Source organism: Eucyclogobius newberryi, unplaced genomic scaffold (assembly GCF_026437365.1).
Source record: "Eucyclogobius newberryi isolate DKJ021-1_F unplaced genomic scaffold, fEucNew1.0.hap1 SCAF_7, whole genome shotgun sequence".
NCBI classification, from domain to species: domain Eukaryota; kingdom Metazoa; phylum Chordata; class Actinopteri; order Gobiiformes; family Gobiidae; genus Eucyclogobius; species Eucyclogobius newberryi.
This window is the reverse complement of record NW_027316389.1, coordinates 11,789,205-11,803,378: the sequence shown is the minus strand read 5'-3', so window position 1 is coordinate 11,803,378 and position 14,174 is coordinate 11,789,205. Positions and strand designations below refer to the sequence as shown.

Sequence of the window (14,174 nt, the reverse complement as noted above, 5' to 3'; positions counted from 1 at the left end):
TATCCATTATTAAAAAAGAGGAACAATGGATGTTTACCACAGAAGTGCCCTCAGCACGAGAATAAATTGCTCGATTTGCAGTTTCCAAAAACATTAGAGATTATGATTAACTCTTTTAAATTGCTTGAATCTATGTCCGTCCACTTTCATTTGCCTGGGTATTTTTGTGCTCTGTTGTTGAAGATCAATTTTCCCAAAACATAAAGTAATGCACCTCTGCTACTTAAAATTCTCTCCCAAGTGTAACCACAAAAAAAATGGTTGTGACAATTTGCTCCGGGAATACAAGCCTATACTTAATTGCTTTTACATTCAGTGGATGTAGCGGAGGCTCAGAGTCATCATATTAGCTGTACAAGATGAACAAGACTATTACTGCTGCCCCTGACACTTCATTTTGCAGCGTTGAACAAAAGTGGACAATGGGACCCAAAGGAAACTAGCTGTTACACATGAGTTCCTTCCAAACACAGTGAGAATAGAGGCGTGAGATGGTGATTGACAGAGCGAAGGGGTGACAATAAACTGCCACCTGCCAAGCTGCAACCAGCAAACCCAATCATACCATGAATGCCGTAAATTGGGTCTAATTCTAACTAAATAATGCAGTAGTTTTATAGTTTACTACATTTGAATAGGCTTACGGTAGATAACGGTACACAACAATGCACTGCAGGAAATTAACATAAAAGGAATGCAACCATAAGGAATAGTATTTCTTTCTTAACAAAATACATTTTAAAGAAATCCCATTTATGACAATTGAAAGCCTATTGGTCTAATAAGTCTATTGGTGCATAAAAATGACTTATATTCTTGTTGAGTGAATTTTCCCTTTTCACTGACCTAAAAACCTAGTTGTGACCTTAAGTGTGGAACTAATTCTGAGCTGGATTTAAGTGTAAAAAGATTATTTCCACCATTACAGTTTTTTTTCCCTTCAAGAAGATATAATCCAAGAGGGTGCATGACCAGAATAGAGGAACATTAGAAATGGAAGTAAGTAATTTCAGAGTGTTTTGATCAAAAAAATGAAATGTAATACAACTGAAATGTATGAATATTACTTTATTTAGTTGAGGATGTTTGTTTCATCCATCCACACTGACAATGTCTTTGCTCTCCTAAGACAAATTCAGGGTTTAAAACATTCTATAATGAAAGGACCACATATTACTGGCTAACTACAAGTAAAAGGAATAATTCATGCTTTCTTTAGTCTGAGTTAGTATATATTGAAGTACTTATTCATAATTTTTTTATTGATATATGGTCATATTTGACAAATAATCAGCCATTGACACTTTTCATTAGTATTCTTAGCAAGAGATAACGTTGTCTGTACACTATAGAGCTGAAAAAACATTAACTAGCATACTAATTACCACTTAGTAAGCAATTTATGTGCCGTCTCTAAACCAAAATTAGACTACCACAAATATTAAACCAAATTACCTTAGTTTATTCCTGAGTCAATGCTTTTTTGTTGTGTTTTTTTGTTAAAACATTACCCAGCCCGATGCAAATGTCTCTTTGCAATAATAATTCTTACTTTATATTTATGCATCACATACCATATCTTACAAATTGATCCATTATAATTAGCTCAGCAGATGCGAGGTCATATGCTTTCTAGCCCTAGAGCGAAAAGATGATGAGATTGACTTATTACTCACTCGGTACATGTTGCTGTTATTAGTCCTTCAATTAAAGAGTATAGAAGGAAAAGACCTTCGGGTAAAGTCGTAACTATTTTATTTGAATAGTCATATGAAAAATCTTAGACTACTGGGTTATGGAAATGTAAAGGCCACCCATGCACTGAACAGCTGTTGATTAATAGTTTGCTCTTTGTGTGTGTGGTGACCCGGGGTGCACGAATGAGACATGACGATTCCACACAAACAGAAGTCAGTAGCTGGAGGACGGAGGCCATAAACTACCCTGGTGCATTCACATTTTAAATTACTCTATTCAGTGTCGGACCCCATCATTGGCAGCCTGAGGATAAAAGAGCCTTTCCCAGCTGCTTGGACAGACACAATACAATAATGGCCAGTCCAGAACAGTAAACCATTCAAACATTTCTGGACAAGGCCAAAAACTCAGGGTAGGTAGTTTCACACAGTTTCACCGAGATTTGAAGCATTGTGAGGAACGCTTTATATTCAAATTTGTACTACATTGGAAAAAATCTTAGAATATTTCTATACATATTTAATGCTAACCCCGGGTAAGAAGCAAGCTCTCAACTTGGTGCTCAGTAATAAACATAAAGGGCCATATTTTGCCCCAGATCTTGAAAGTAACTGGGCGGCTCCCGGTCGCTTCTGCTACATTCACGTTGTTAACGCTGGCGTAAAGAGGCTGGACTTGACCGCTGGAGGCTGGAGTGCGATGGTGCAAGTGCATAATGGTGATAGTGTTTGATCCGATGACTGATAACTGTGGTATTCAAATGTACCACCTGTGTGAGTGATGTTTGTCAGGGCCTCATATCCAGACAAAGTGAGCGGTTCAAAGCGGAGGATAACAACAAGTGAAACAGGGACAGAGAACATTAATCTGTGAATGATTCTTCAATAGATTTGTTTTTTCAAAATAAAAAACAAAAAAAAATAAAATGAAAAATTACGATAAAATGATGAAGATCGTACCTCTTGTTCAGAGTTCCACGCCCTACATTCTCAGCAGCTGTGCCGACACAAGAAGCTCCCATTACCGCTAAGCTTGGGGACAAAATATGGCCCTAAGTTTGATAGTAATATTTTTTGGCTTTTAAGTGATAAAATGGCAAACCAACTATAATCTGACTTTTAAAAAAAACTAAATATGTTTATTTTTCCATTGCATTGTGGCCTGAAGAATATGCTCATGGTCTATTTATTTCCACTGACCTGTTTTACTGGGCAATGCACTGCTGTCCTTTTCCCGCTCTAAAGAGACACCCGGGGAAACAGGACAAACACATTGATTAAGTGCTGTCCTTTGGACACGGCTCACTGTAATACCCAGTATTTTGATGTAGTTCTGAGACATGAAGTCAAAGAGATGCAGGGAGGGGGCAGACACTAAAGAAAGTCATAATAAAATACAGAGGCATGTGTTTACTCACTCAAATAAACTTGTACCATCGGTCTGAAGGGCGCTCCATCCACAACAGCTGACCTCATCCCAATAAAACAACACGATGAGTAATTTTGTCTCTGTCTCTGATTCGCAGACGTGGTTGTGTTCCAGCACGCTGCAGTGATGCTGATGGCTGGAAGCGAAATGTTTCATAGTCAGAGATACAAATGCATAAAAGAGCTTTCATTTTGGCAGCTGTTTGACTACTTAATCTAGCTTTGGCTACAGATGAAGAACATAAGAATTACAACCCGCAACAACATATGCACAGAACTATTTGGCCTGGACATAATTTGAGACATCAGTCACACAATTATAAACCAAGATATGCAAACACTGGTGGTGGTGAGGCAGTTAAAGGTGCCCTATGTAACTTTGCAGGAATGTTCCACATTATAGCATTAAACATAGCCATCTTGTAGTTTGTTATAGCTCAGACAGACTCAGATTGCTTCTCCATAAACCTAACCTGTGGAGTCACTTGCTTGTCTTAATGTATAGAATCAGAATCAGATATATAATGATATATAATTCATAGGAACATTTTAGGCCAAGCAAAGAGATCTCCATAGAGACAAGCATGACCCTCCATAAGAAAGGTTACACATTGTACCTTTAAAGAATAGTATGCTAGTATGTCAGGTATTGAAAATTAATATTAAATTATTAGAATAATTCAAAAGATACATAAAATAACATTGTGTTGGAAACGTGGTGTCTAAGTGGGAGTATATCCGTGTCATGCAGGGCAGGGGATTCATATGTGTTCAGCTAATCAAATAAACCACAATTGTAACAGTCAGAATGGTTTCTTGAGCTCAGTTTTCAGTTGTCGTGTTATGTGTCTGAGGCAAAAGCAAAAACAATTACAGATTCAATTAGGAACAACAAATTGTATTTGTATTGAGTGCTTTTTTCACAAATTGCAACTCAATGATGCTCCTAATTGTTTTCAGTTGTGGTTATTGTGCAAGATGATACGCTGTCCTACTGTTTATTTGAATAAATCATTTGCTGTAAAAAGAATCGTAAGTATTCACTCGCATTATGTACACAAGAAATTATGTTCACCCGAGTATTGTTTTATCACACATACGTTGCAGAAAAAAGAACTCTGCAAGATAAGTTTTTGATTTGCTGAATCAGGCTTGCATTTATCAGTCTGTTTATAGCTTGTAAAAAAATCTCCACCGGTGCCAGTGCTCTTTTATAGCAACCCACTTCATACTGGTGAAAACTTTGGCAAATAAAGCACCATCATCTGAATGCGCCTGATGCTTATTTATAGTTTGTCACTCAAATCAGAGCAACAGTGGTCAGCAGCCTGCCAAATAGGGATTGTGTATATTCCAGCTCAATAGCTTCTTTAGATCTGTGAGTGCAGAACAGCTTGTTTATGCTCATCCCTCTGCTGCTCTTCAGACCTCTGATCTGAATCTTCATTGTGCCTGGAAAAAGAAGTGAACAGAAGGGAAAAGCAGAAGTTATAATTAGCAACACCATTTGGAAGGGACTACTCTATTACATTTTTTAGTCTGTAAGCAAAATCTTTATTTGCTTACTAAACTGAGACTCGCCTAGGGCACAACACAGAAAAATAAGAGAAAGATTAATAGTTCGAACCGTCCAAACTTGGCTTATAGTGCATCCTTACAAGCCTGGTCTTTCATCATAGAGAGCCTATATTTTATTAAGTGGAATATTACAGAAAATAGTTTTGTACCAATGAACAAGGGAATATAATGTGGTTTACTCCTATAGGAAACTGCCAATGGCTAATGAAACAAACATACTCAAGTTGCACAGAACCTTTAAAAGTGTGTAAACAAATACATTATAAATTGTGGAGGCAAAGGTTAAGTTGAACATAATAGGAACATTATAAACATAAGGAAATCACATAAAGAAATATAGAATTAAGGAATATAAAAATTTTGGATCACTTGCAAATGAAAACCCCTCAGATACATACATGTTCTCATAGCATGGTTTAAAGAAATGTAAATTGTATTTTAAGTTATTTGTTAATTTAATAGGAGATTATGATTATGACATGGTGTTTTTGATGAAGGTAAAATCCAAGGTTAGGTTTTACTGGACAAATACAACAAAGTTAACTCCACAATAAGCCGTTTTCAGGTAATTCTGGTTGCTGTAAACGTCCATTCATTCTCTATGTGGAATGTGTATGGGGCATGGTATGGAGCATGGTATGGGGCATGGTATGGAGCATGGTATGGGGCATGGTATGGAGCATGGTATGGGGCATGGTATGGGGGCATGGTATGGGGCATGGTATGGGGGCATGGTATGGGGCATGGTATGGGGACATGGTATGGGGGCATGGTATGGGGCATGGTATGGGGGCATGGTATGGGGGCATGGTATGGGGCATGGTATGGGGGCATGGTATGGAGCATGGTATGGAGCATGATATGGAGCATGGTATGGAGCATGGTATGGGGCATGGTATGGGGCATGGTATGGGGCATGGTATGGAGCATGGTGTGGGGCATGGTATGGGGCATGGTATGGGGCATGGTATGGGGCATGGTATGGAGCATGGTATGGGGGTATGGTATGGGGGTATGGTATGGGGCATGGTATGGGGGCATGGTATGGGGCATTGTATGGGGCATGGTATGGGGGCATGGTATGGGGCATTGTATGGGGAATGGTATGGGGGCATGGTATGGGGGCATGGTATGGGGCATGGTATGGGGCATTGTATGGGGCGTGGTATGGGGGCATGGTATGGGGGAATGGTATGGGGCATTGTATGGGGCATGGTATGGGGGCATGGTATGGGGCATGGTATGGGGCATGGTATGGGGGCATGGTATGGGGGCATGGTATGGGGCATTGTATGGGGCATGGTATGGGGGCATGGTATGGGGGCATGGTATGGGGCGTCTAGCTAAGATAAATTAATACTTAATGAACACAAAGCAGAGAGCAAGTTACAGATCACAAGCAGTATGTTGAGATCTTTACATACCATGTAAATACCTCACCTGGAATTATGTTAATAAACGTTTTGTCTCCAAGCTAAAACTAACCTAGTTTAAATGTAATCAAAAATGTTAAAATAACACCACAAACTGAATTAACACTTGACTTTGCATTCTATTTACTTTTATCAAGTGTGTCAGTTTCATATCGAAGTTCAAGTCCATGGGCCTTTAGCTTTGAGACAAAAACACTTACTTTTATTAACAAGTAGAGTAGGTTTCTTCTGGTGACATATTTGCATAGTGGGTAATCTTTATATGCTGCCAGGGATTATCCATCTATAACTCGCTCTTTTGTGAAATATGTTTTTTATTTTGATTTATTTGAGCAAGACTCAACTAATTATTACCACAGAGAATGAATGGAAGTGAAGATCTGCCCTTTTAGAGCTACTGGAACTAGTCGGGGCATATCTGAATAGGGCCAATAGTTTTTAATTGTACCTGCTAATATATTATATATTCTCCTTTACTACAACATATTCTTTTGTGAAGCACAAAGTAAAATTTTGAGGCAACAAAATATATGAAGAATATTTCTTTACCCAGAAAATTCTAATTGTTTCTTGTTTTTTGTTATAAAATCATGAAAATCATTAGCATTTAAATTGGACATCAGTCATCTACTTTTTAACTTCTGCCTCCAGTCACCTCTTTTTGAAACGTCTGATGAAAACATAGCACATTTTAAGATGTATTTATTTCTGTTTTGTCTACATCCATCTTACCTATTGTTTGCCTAAATTATTACTAACAATTATTTGATTTAGTTTAAACTGTACATTCACCATCAGCTTCAGTAATTACCCCATATGTAGAAAACCAACTGTTTGCAGGAAGAAAGTTACCACCGTCCAACTCGTTCACACTTGCATCATGTCATTATTAGCATTATATCCTGGCTCTGTTTTCCCCTCCCCGGCCTCTGCGTGTCTCTGCACCGCCCATACGCACGCGCCGTCCCTCGAAGCCGGAAGTATCCATGTACGTACTGCGCAGCCGACCAAAACACGGAAGTAAACGCTGCTGTCCCTCCGAGTCCGTAGTTGCAAATTACCTTGCTTTTACCTTTAAAGTCAATCATGACAGCAGTCTGAGGCACAATATTTCGACAAACGACAGTGCAAGCAGGGATTTGACAAAAAGCTAACGTATGCTACACTGTGGGATAGCATTAGCATACAAAGCGTGCTAGAAAAACCAAAACAAACAAGGAAAACGCAGGTGAGTGAGTGCATTTGGCTGAGTAGCTCGGACTCTATTGGGTCTGTATTTTGTGTGAGACTAGAACGTAGCTGTGGAATAGAAAAGGTCACGTTTTTGTCAGCAATACAGCATTTTTTTTTCTACCCGGGGTAATGTATGTGTCAGCAGGGAGCGAAAAAAGTACACAAGTAGCCCAGGAGAGAAGAATAGCAGAGGGAGGAAGGCTTCAAGGAGAGAGAAAAAGTGCGTGTTTAGGATGTGTACACAAGGGAACCAGGAGGACCCTCTCTCCTCATCTTTCATGTTCACTCCTGCAGTGAGAGAACTGTAGAGGGCAAGGGGAGTGAAGACAGGGATATGAGCCAAACAAGAAAAGGTCAAGGCCTGGTGAAATATGGGGAGAGGAGGGAGCAGAGAAAGAAAGGTGGTTGGGCATGTGAAGGGTACGAGCATACAAACTCAGCATTTTGTATTTGGAAGTCAATTAACAATGCCGTGTAGCGTCCTTTCAAAACACTGTACTGATAGTAGGTATTCCAAGTACCGTAGGCTGGATGACAATATATTACTTTACAGGTGACAGGCTTAAACACCTTGCAGTGTTTCCCAAATGTTTAGGCACAAGCAATCCATACTTGAATTATTTTTGTTCATTACAATTCATAGACTATAGATGTTACTTATTACAGATTAAATATTCTCACCTCTATATGTTTATGACAATACTACAAGCATACACATATTGTTTTTTTTCAGCTTGCTTTTAGACTCTCTCTTCTATTAATAGCAAACACTTGTATATCTGAGTTGTCGAGAATGTACTAAACTTCTCCGGTCCATTTTGCTGGTAAGGCCAACTTAACGTCCACTGAGACATTTTAATGTTAAGCGTTTAGTTAAATACCTATGATGAAGATCCCCTGGTATTTTTTTTCATATCGTCAGTGTAAACCCTTATTCATCCAGGATTGGTTCATTGTAGAAAATGTTTCGAAAGTAGTAAACTGGACACTGTTTTTTGACTACCCACCAGAAGTAATTTTCAATCTGAAGGCTCTAGTCTGAGAAGCTAGAATTCAAACTGCTCTGAGCTAGAATAGCCCTGCTTTCAAGGAGAAGTTCTGGCCTAAAACCATGCTGTCTTTGTTCCCAAATTGCCCAGTTTCACGTTGTGTCCAGATAACTACCTTTGAAAAAAACATTTTTTATTTATAAAATAGTATCATTATTACATCATTTTTAAAGGGAATAGGTGGTAGTACATGTATCTACACTGTACAGTACTCTCTGGGCCCTTTGTCTCAGTGGATGTTAAGTTGTCAAAGTAGTATTCCGTCCTATTAGGATGCAGCTGTACCCCATTAAACCTCATCTGTTGCTGTAACATTAGCAGGGATTAGTCCTTAGCATCTTGGACTTTCCACAGTGAAAATATGAGAACCGTTTGCCGAAGGTCAATGCTATTAATAAACTTTACTCTTGTCTGTCTCCCTTCCTCTTCTCTGATCCTCCAGATTTGTTTTGTGGCACCATGGACAACCAAGGGGAACCCCAGCCAGGTGCCAATGGGCTTCCAACAGAAGAACTGCCACAGATGGACGGCTCATGTGACGCATGTGAGCCGGACGAGCCCCAGCCGGCCACACAAGTCTGCCGCACATGTAGCTTTGCCTTTTGCCCACTCCACGCCGACAAACACGCCAGTAGCACAAATCACCCTCTAATGCCCTATTGCCAGGCGGAGGCACTGGCTCATGGACTCGGCATGGGCAGAAGCTTTGCAAATGACGCGGTCGAAGAGCGAGCTGTCAATGAGGGCATGGCGGCAGTCGGGGCGGTAAATGGGGCAGACGTGGGGGGGGCGGCGGTGTGCGAAGTGCCACTGGCCGACGGAGCAGAAGGTGGTGGGGAAGAAGCAGCTGCAGATCCAGGGAAAAGGGACACTGTGACGGTGGAGAGGCTGCGATGTAAGGAGCACGGCCAGGAGGGGTCGCTGTACTGTAAAACCGACGAGCAGATCGTGTGCGTGGTGTGTGCCGTGCAGGGCGAGCACAAAGGGCACGAGATCATCACTCTGTATGAGGCCTACGTTTGGCAAAAGGTGAGACAGTCTCAGCTCATGGACTTTTAGTGATGAATGAACCTCTGGAGAAAAAAAGAAGCTTGTGGGATACAGAGCGGTGTTGTAGCTCTACAGAGATCAATTCAACTATGGTACATTAGCTATTTAAACATAACAATAACTAGAAAACAATACATCAGTAAATTCAAATGTGTGGATCTTGAATTGGCCTACTTATGCTATTTTTGTATTAAAAATGTCAGTCAATAATACTACATATACCGGTGTGTGTATGTATATATTTTTTTAAGAAGTATTCATTGTAAACAGACTGGTTGAACCTCTCCACCCAGCATTCAGAAGCTTTCTAAAGTAAAATGTTTGCTGCTATAGCCACAAAACATCAAGTGAAATGTATCCACAACAAATAGATTTTGTATAGAATAACTCTTAATGCAACATTTACTTTGTTTTATTAACACCTAATCGGCAGAAATATGGGGAATATTCTATAGGAGTACATTTCAGTGGTTTGGCTTACTCTGTCGCCGGTAGCCTTCATGTGTATTGACAAACTGCAGAGGTCACCGACACATATAGCCCACTGCCTGCGGTGACACTATTTGCTCAGATTAGTTGGTTTCCATTCTACTGTGTGCCAGGAGATGTCAATGCTGTGACAGAAAGTGGGGCATATGATGAATTGGATAAGATGTGATTAAATTTGCTCGTTGAATCAAAGTGAAATTGCATTGTGGTAAACGGCTAAACGCTGTACTAATACTTTTCTTTTTCCACCTTTTAGAGCAGACAAGGGTATGACCTTCTGGCTTACACGAAGCAGATGGGCGAGAAGATTCAGGAGAAGTGGACAAACCCAGAGGTACCTGTGCTGTTATTTACAAAGCAGAGGTCAAAGGGTGAACAACCAGGGACGGTTTCACAGACAGTTTATCAAAGATTGGTAGTTGAACGAACACCAAATGAATTACAAGAAAGGTTACGGTACACTAAAAGACCTGCAATTCCCGTGCCGATATATTGAGCTTGTTCAACTGACAAACCAACCACAGCTATGGTCTCTTTTCTTTATTTTCGCTCAGTGTAATGTGTTAATGGATAGTATTTGTTGCAAAATGGTATATAGTTGAAAGCTTAACTTGCTCAATTGTACTTGTCACTGAGCCCAATCATCATTTAAATTTGGTGAGGAAAGGATAATGGGTAAATTGGGCTTTTTGTTGTCCTAATACCAAAAGACAATACACCTTCTCAACATTTTAATTGATAACAAGTTGTATGGAGTTAAAAATAGCTTTATTCTCTCTTCTTTGTTTTAGTATCAAGCAATAAAGACCCTTTGTCCAAGAGCTGCAGAGGGATAAAAAAAGGTTTATTTTACTACCATAGATTTTATTTGCAACATTAAGACTTTGATTATGTTTAGTGAAAAAATTAAATCAAAATGAGGATTAGCGTTATTTCAATTGCACCATTTCTCATTTGACTGCAGTGTTGGGAAACGACAGTCTTGAATGAGATAAAGATGGATTAGAGAGTTTAAGTCATAAAGGCAGTGGGTAGTAAACATGAGGGCCAATTATTCCAATCAATACATTTATCATTCTGCTCCATTCACACATCACAGACTATTGAGTTTCTGTAGCATTTTGTAGCTGCAAGTGTGGAGATAATGACTGCTGAGAGTTGCTATTTTAGGGTTTCACTTTTCTGTCTCATTTAGAACAAATGTTGATGTGACTCTTATCATTGAGAAAGAAAATATACTACTTGTGCCAAGAGGTGAATGTTGTTGTGAAGATATACATTATAAAAAATTTGAAAAAAGGTATGTTACAAATGTTCAAATAAGGGCATAAGATGATATTTCTGCACTTTTGCGATTCATTTAACAGACGTTTCACAGTTGTCCTCAAATTATTTAAATTAATAAAACAAATGCTTCAATACCAACCAGTAAAAAGTATCTGAAATAAATATTGCTCAATAAATATTTTTCATGATTATTACGTTAAAAAAAGTTTTTAAAAATCTATGGTTTGGTATAATAAGAATAATAAGAATATTATTATGTATATAAACTTCTGATTTGATCACTAATAGGCATTGGGAAAAAAATTGGGTTTCTACTTCACTCCATCACACCTTTATTTTTTGTAATTTTTTAATGTAAATTCTGTATTTATTAAGTGATGATAAATCAATAAAAATACATTTAAAGACGACATGCTTTAACACATTTCCGCTGATTTAAATACTATTGTCTTGACTATTAGTATATTGGCTTACTCCAAAAAACATATTTTTTTAGATATTAATTTTGGTCAATATTGCCCAACGCTAACTCTGTTACAACCTGGTATAATGCATCTATCCTCTTATGTTAATGTATTGTACACTGTCCCTGTGTCATAAACAGCAACATTATTTTGATGGAATAATCAGTCAAATATTGAAGTAGTCAGTCAGTAGTGCGCATAATGTCGGGCTGATCTCAATATATCGATATTGTGATGAACTTCTCAATACCTGCATCAATATAGAGATACTTTTAAACACAAAGTCATTAGAAAGAGTTCTATACTTCTGAACCTACAGACTGCTGCATCAAGCTGAGGAGCTCAACATGTGACTTCATCATGGGACAGTTGTCGAGGACAGTGAACATGACATTCTAATGCTTTTTGTTACTCTACTTCATCAGAAACTTTTAGTAAACTTTTAGCATAATGCTCCTGAACCTACAACAAACCAACTGCAGCTCCAAACTTTTACCAATTTGGCAATCTGAAGTGCAGTCCGTCATCGTGTCCTTGAGCAAGAGACTCGCCTGGAGTGTCACGTTATGTTGATGTGTGTTTGTCAGTGGCAGACGGCTTCTATTATTTTCTTTCACACATTGTTCAAGGTTGATTGAATGTTAGAGTTTTGTCAGTGAATAAAATGCCAAAAAAAAACAGGTGTTTGGCTTTTTAGATGGCGGCTCACTGAAGGTTAAACCAAAAATTAAACCATATTTTGTCACTTGAACAGCCGCCTTTCTCGCCTTAAGAGAACAACACAGCAGTGCAGGAAGGCGATAGTGCCAAGATGTGTCTCTGGGATGAATAGTAATGGCTGATTGTCATGCATTGTTAAATAATACACTCCAGCCCACGTTTATTGGTAATGGGTATAAAATGAATGTCAAGTAGGGCTAATAATATTAAATAGGTTTTATACATTTAGGCCGTTCATGCACATACACACATGCGCCCCACTGTGCTCGGAGCATTACATGGGAGAGAATAGTGATTGTGACAAAACTGAATATTCAGATAACAATAGTCAAACCGATATTATGTCAATCCATCAGAAATGTGTTAAAACATGTCTTAAAATGTATTAGTTGGGATTTGATTATCAGACAAATGTGAAATGTTTGTTAAATGAATCACAAAAGTCAGAAATATCATTGTATACCCTTATTTTACAACATAACCTTTTGTATATTACAACATCACATTTTTGTGTATTTGTAATCAGCTCTTTCTGTTGCACGTTTCTCTCTAAACCATATACTCAATATATTTTTAGAAACAACATTCACAATATTATCTGCAGTTTGATATATTGGCCACACCTACTAGATCAGTGGTTTTCAGTCGCAACCACCACAATAACAAACTTTGGCCTTGGCGACCCCCGACATGAAGAGCAGGTTACCCCCAAAGAAGCCGCTTTTCTAATGATTTTATTTTGAAGATTTAAACCTAGATAAATGACAAGACATTTCGACTTTCGTCCAAAAGTCATCAATCTCAATCTGCAGCTCTAGAGTAGGATAAATATCTGAGGACATTTGAAACTAAAACCCCCAAAAAACAGTGTCCAGATGACTAAAACTGAATCTTTTTTTCCACAGCCTTTTAACATATAATTTTATTTGATATACTTTTTTTCGTGACCTGGTACAACTCTCTCATGCCTTTTCTGTGCAGCGTATCACAGACCGAAGAGTGAGTCACATCACGACAATGTTATTTCTCCTCAAACTCCAACTTTAATACAACATACCCGATAAAAAAGTTGAATATTAAAAATGATTTGGTGATGAGTAAGTTCTGTAGCAGTGAGATGCAGCAGCTTTGCTCGATAACTGCCGAGCTGTGACCTGACCTTGGGGCCTTAATGCAGGAGGTTAATTTGAGTTGCCTGTGAGCGCAAGCACTTTTAACTGCCCACCTTACTCCCCTGCAGAGTTATTGCCCATTATCATACTGAAATATCACAACTGCCGTAAAGATTTCACAGACTTTTACTGCTATTTCACCTTAAAGTAAGTCTGAAAGTGACTCGAGTGCCGTCACCAGCACAAAGGGACTGTTTTCTAATAATGTGTGTGTCCTTTTTTCGCACATCCAAATGTCATTGTTCTTATAATGTTTGACAGGATTCTATCAAATACGAGTTGATTGTACCAAGCTGTGGTGAAGTACAGTATGTGGGAGGAAAAAAGGTGGTGAGGGCTGCAGGGAAAGATTTAACCCTTTGCTGGTGATTTTATTAAACTGGGTGCTTAATTATGCATTTAGCCTCAGGCGTGTGGATTTAATCACTCCGCTCATATCTGCTCTCTCCAAATATAATGCAAAAACTGAGAGGAGCACACTGTTTGTCTGAAAAGGAAAAAGTGAAATACTGGTAGTTGTTGCAGTAAAATAATCCATTTGTAGAAATACAGAGATTTGTCCATCACTACTGGA

The 14,174-nt window shown here is 38.7% G+C and overlaps 1 protein-coding gene across 3 annotated transcripts in view; it reads left to right on the top strand.

The window, feature by feature from the left end:
- Nucleotides 1-7,132: 7,132 nt before the first annotated feature.
- trim44 (tripartite motif containing 44) overlaps nucleotides 7,133-14,174 on the top strand; it is a 63,181-nt gene continuing 56,139 nt past the window's right edge. For all 3 annotated transcript variants that reach the window (XM_072435481.1, XM_072435482.1, XM_072435483.1), the window contains exons 1-3: nucleotides 7,133-7,364; nucleotides 8,861-9,447; nucleotides 10,214-10,291. In XM_072435481.1, the coding sequence (XP_072291582.1) occupies nucleotides 8,878-9,447; nucleotides 10,214-10,291 (648 nt within the window). In that variant the 5' untranslated portion in view covers nucleotides 7,133-7,364; nucleotides 8,861-8,877. The remainder of the gene's footprint in view (nucleotides 7,365-8,860; nucleotides 9,448-10,213; nucleotides 10,292-14,174) is intronic.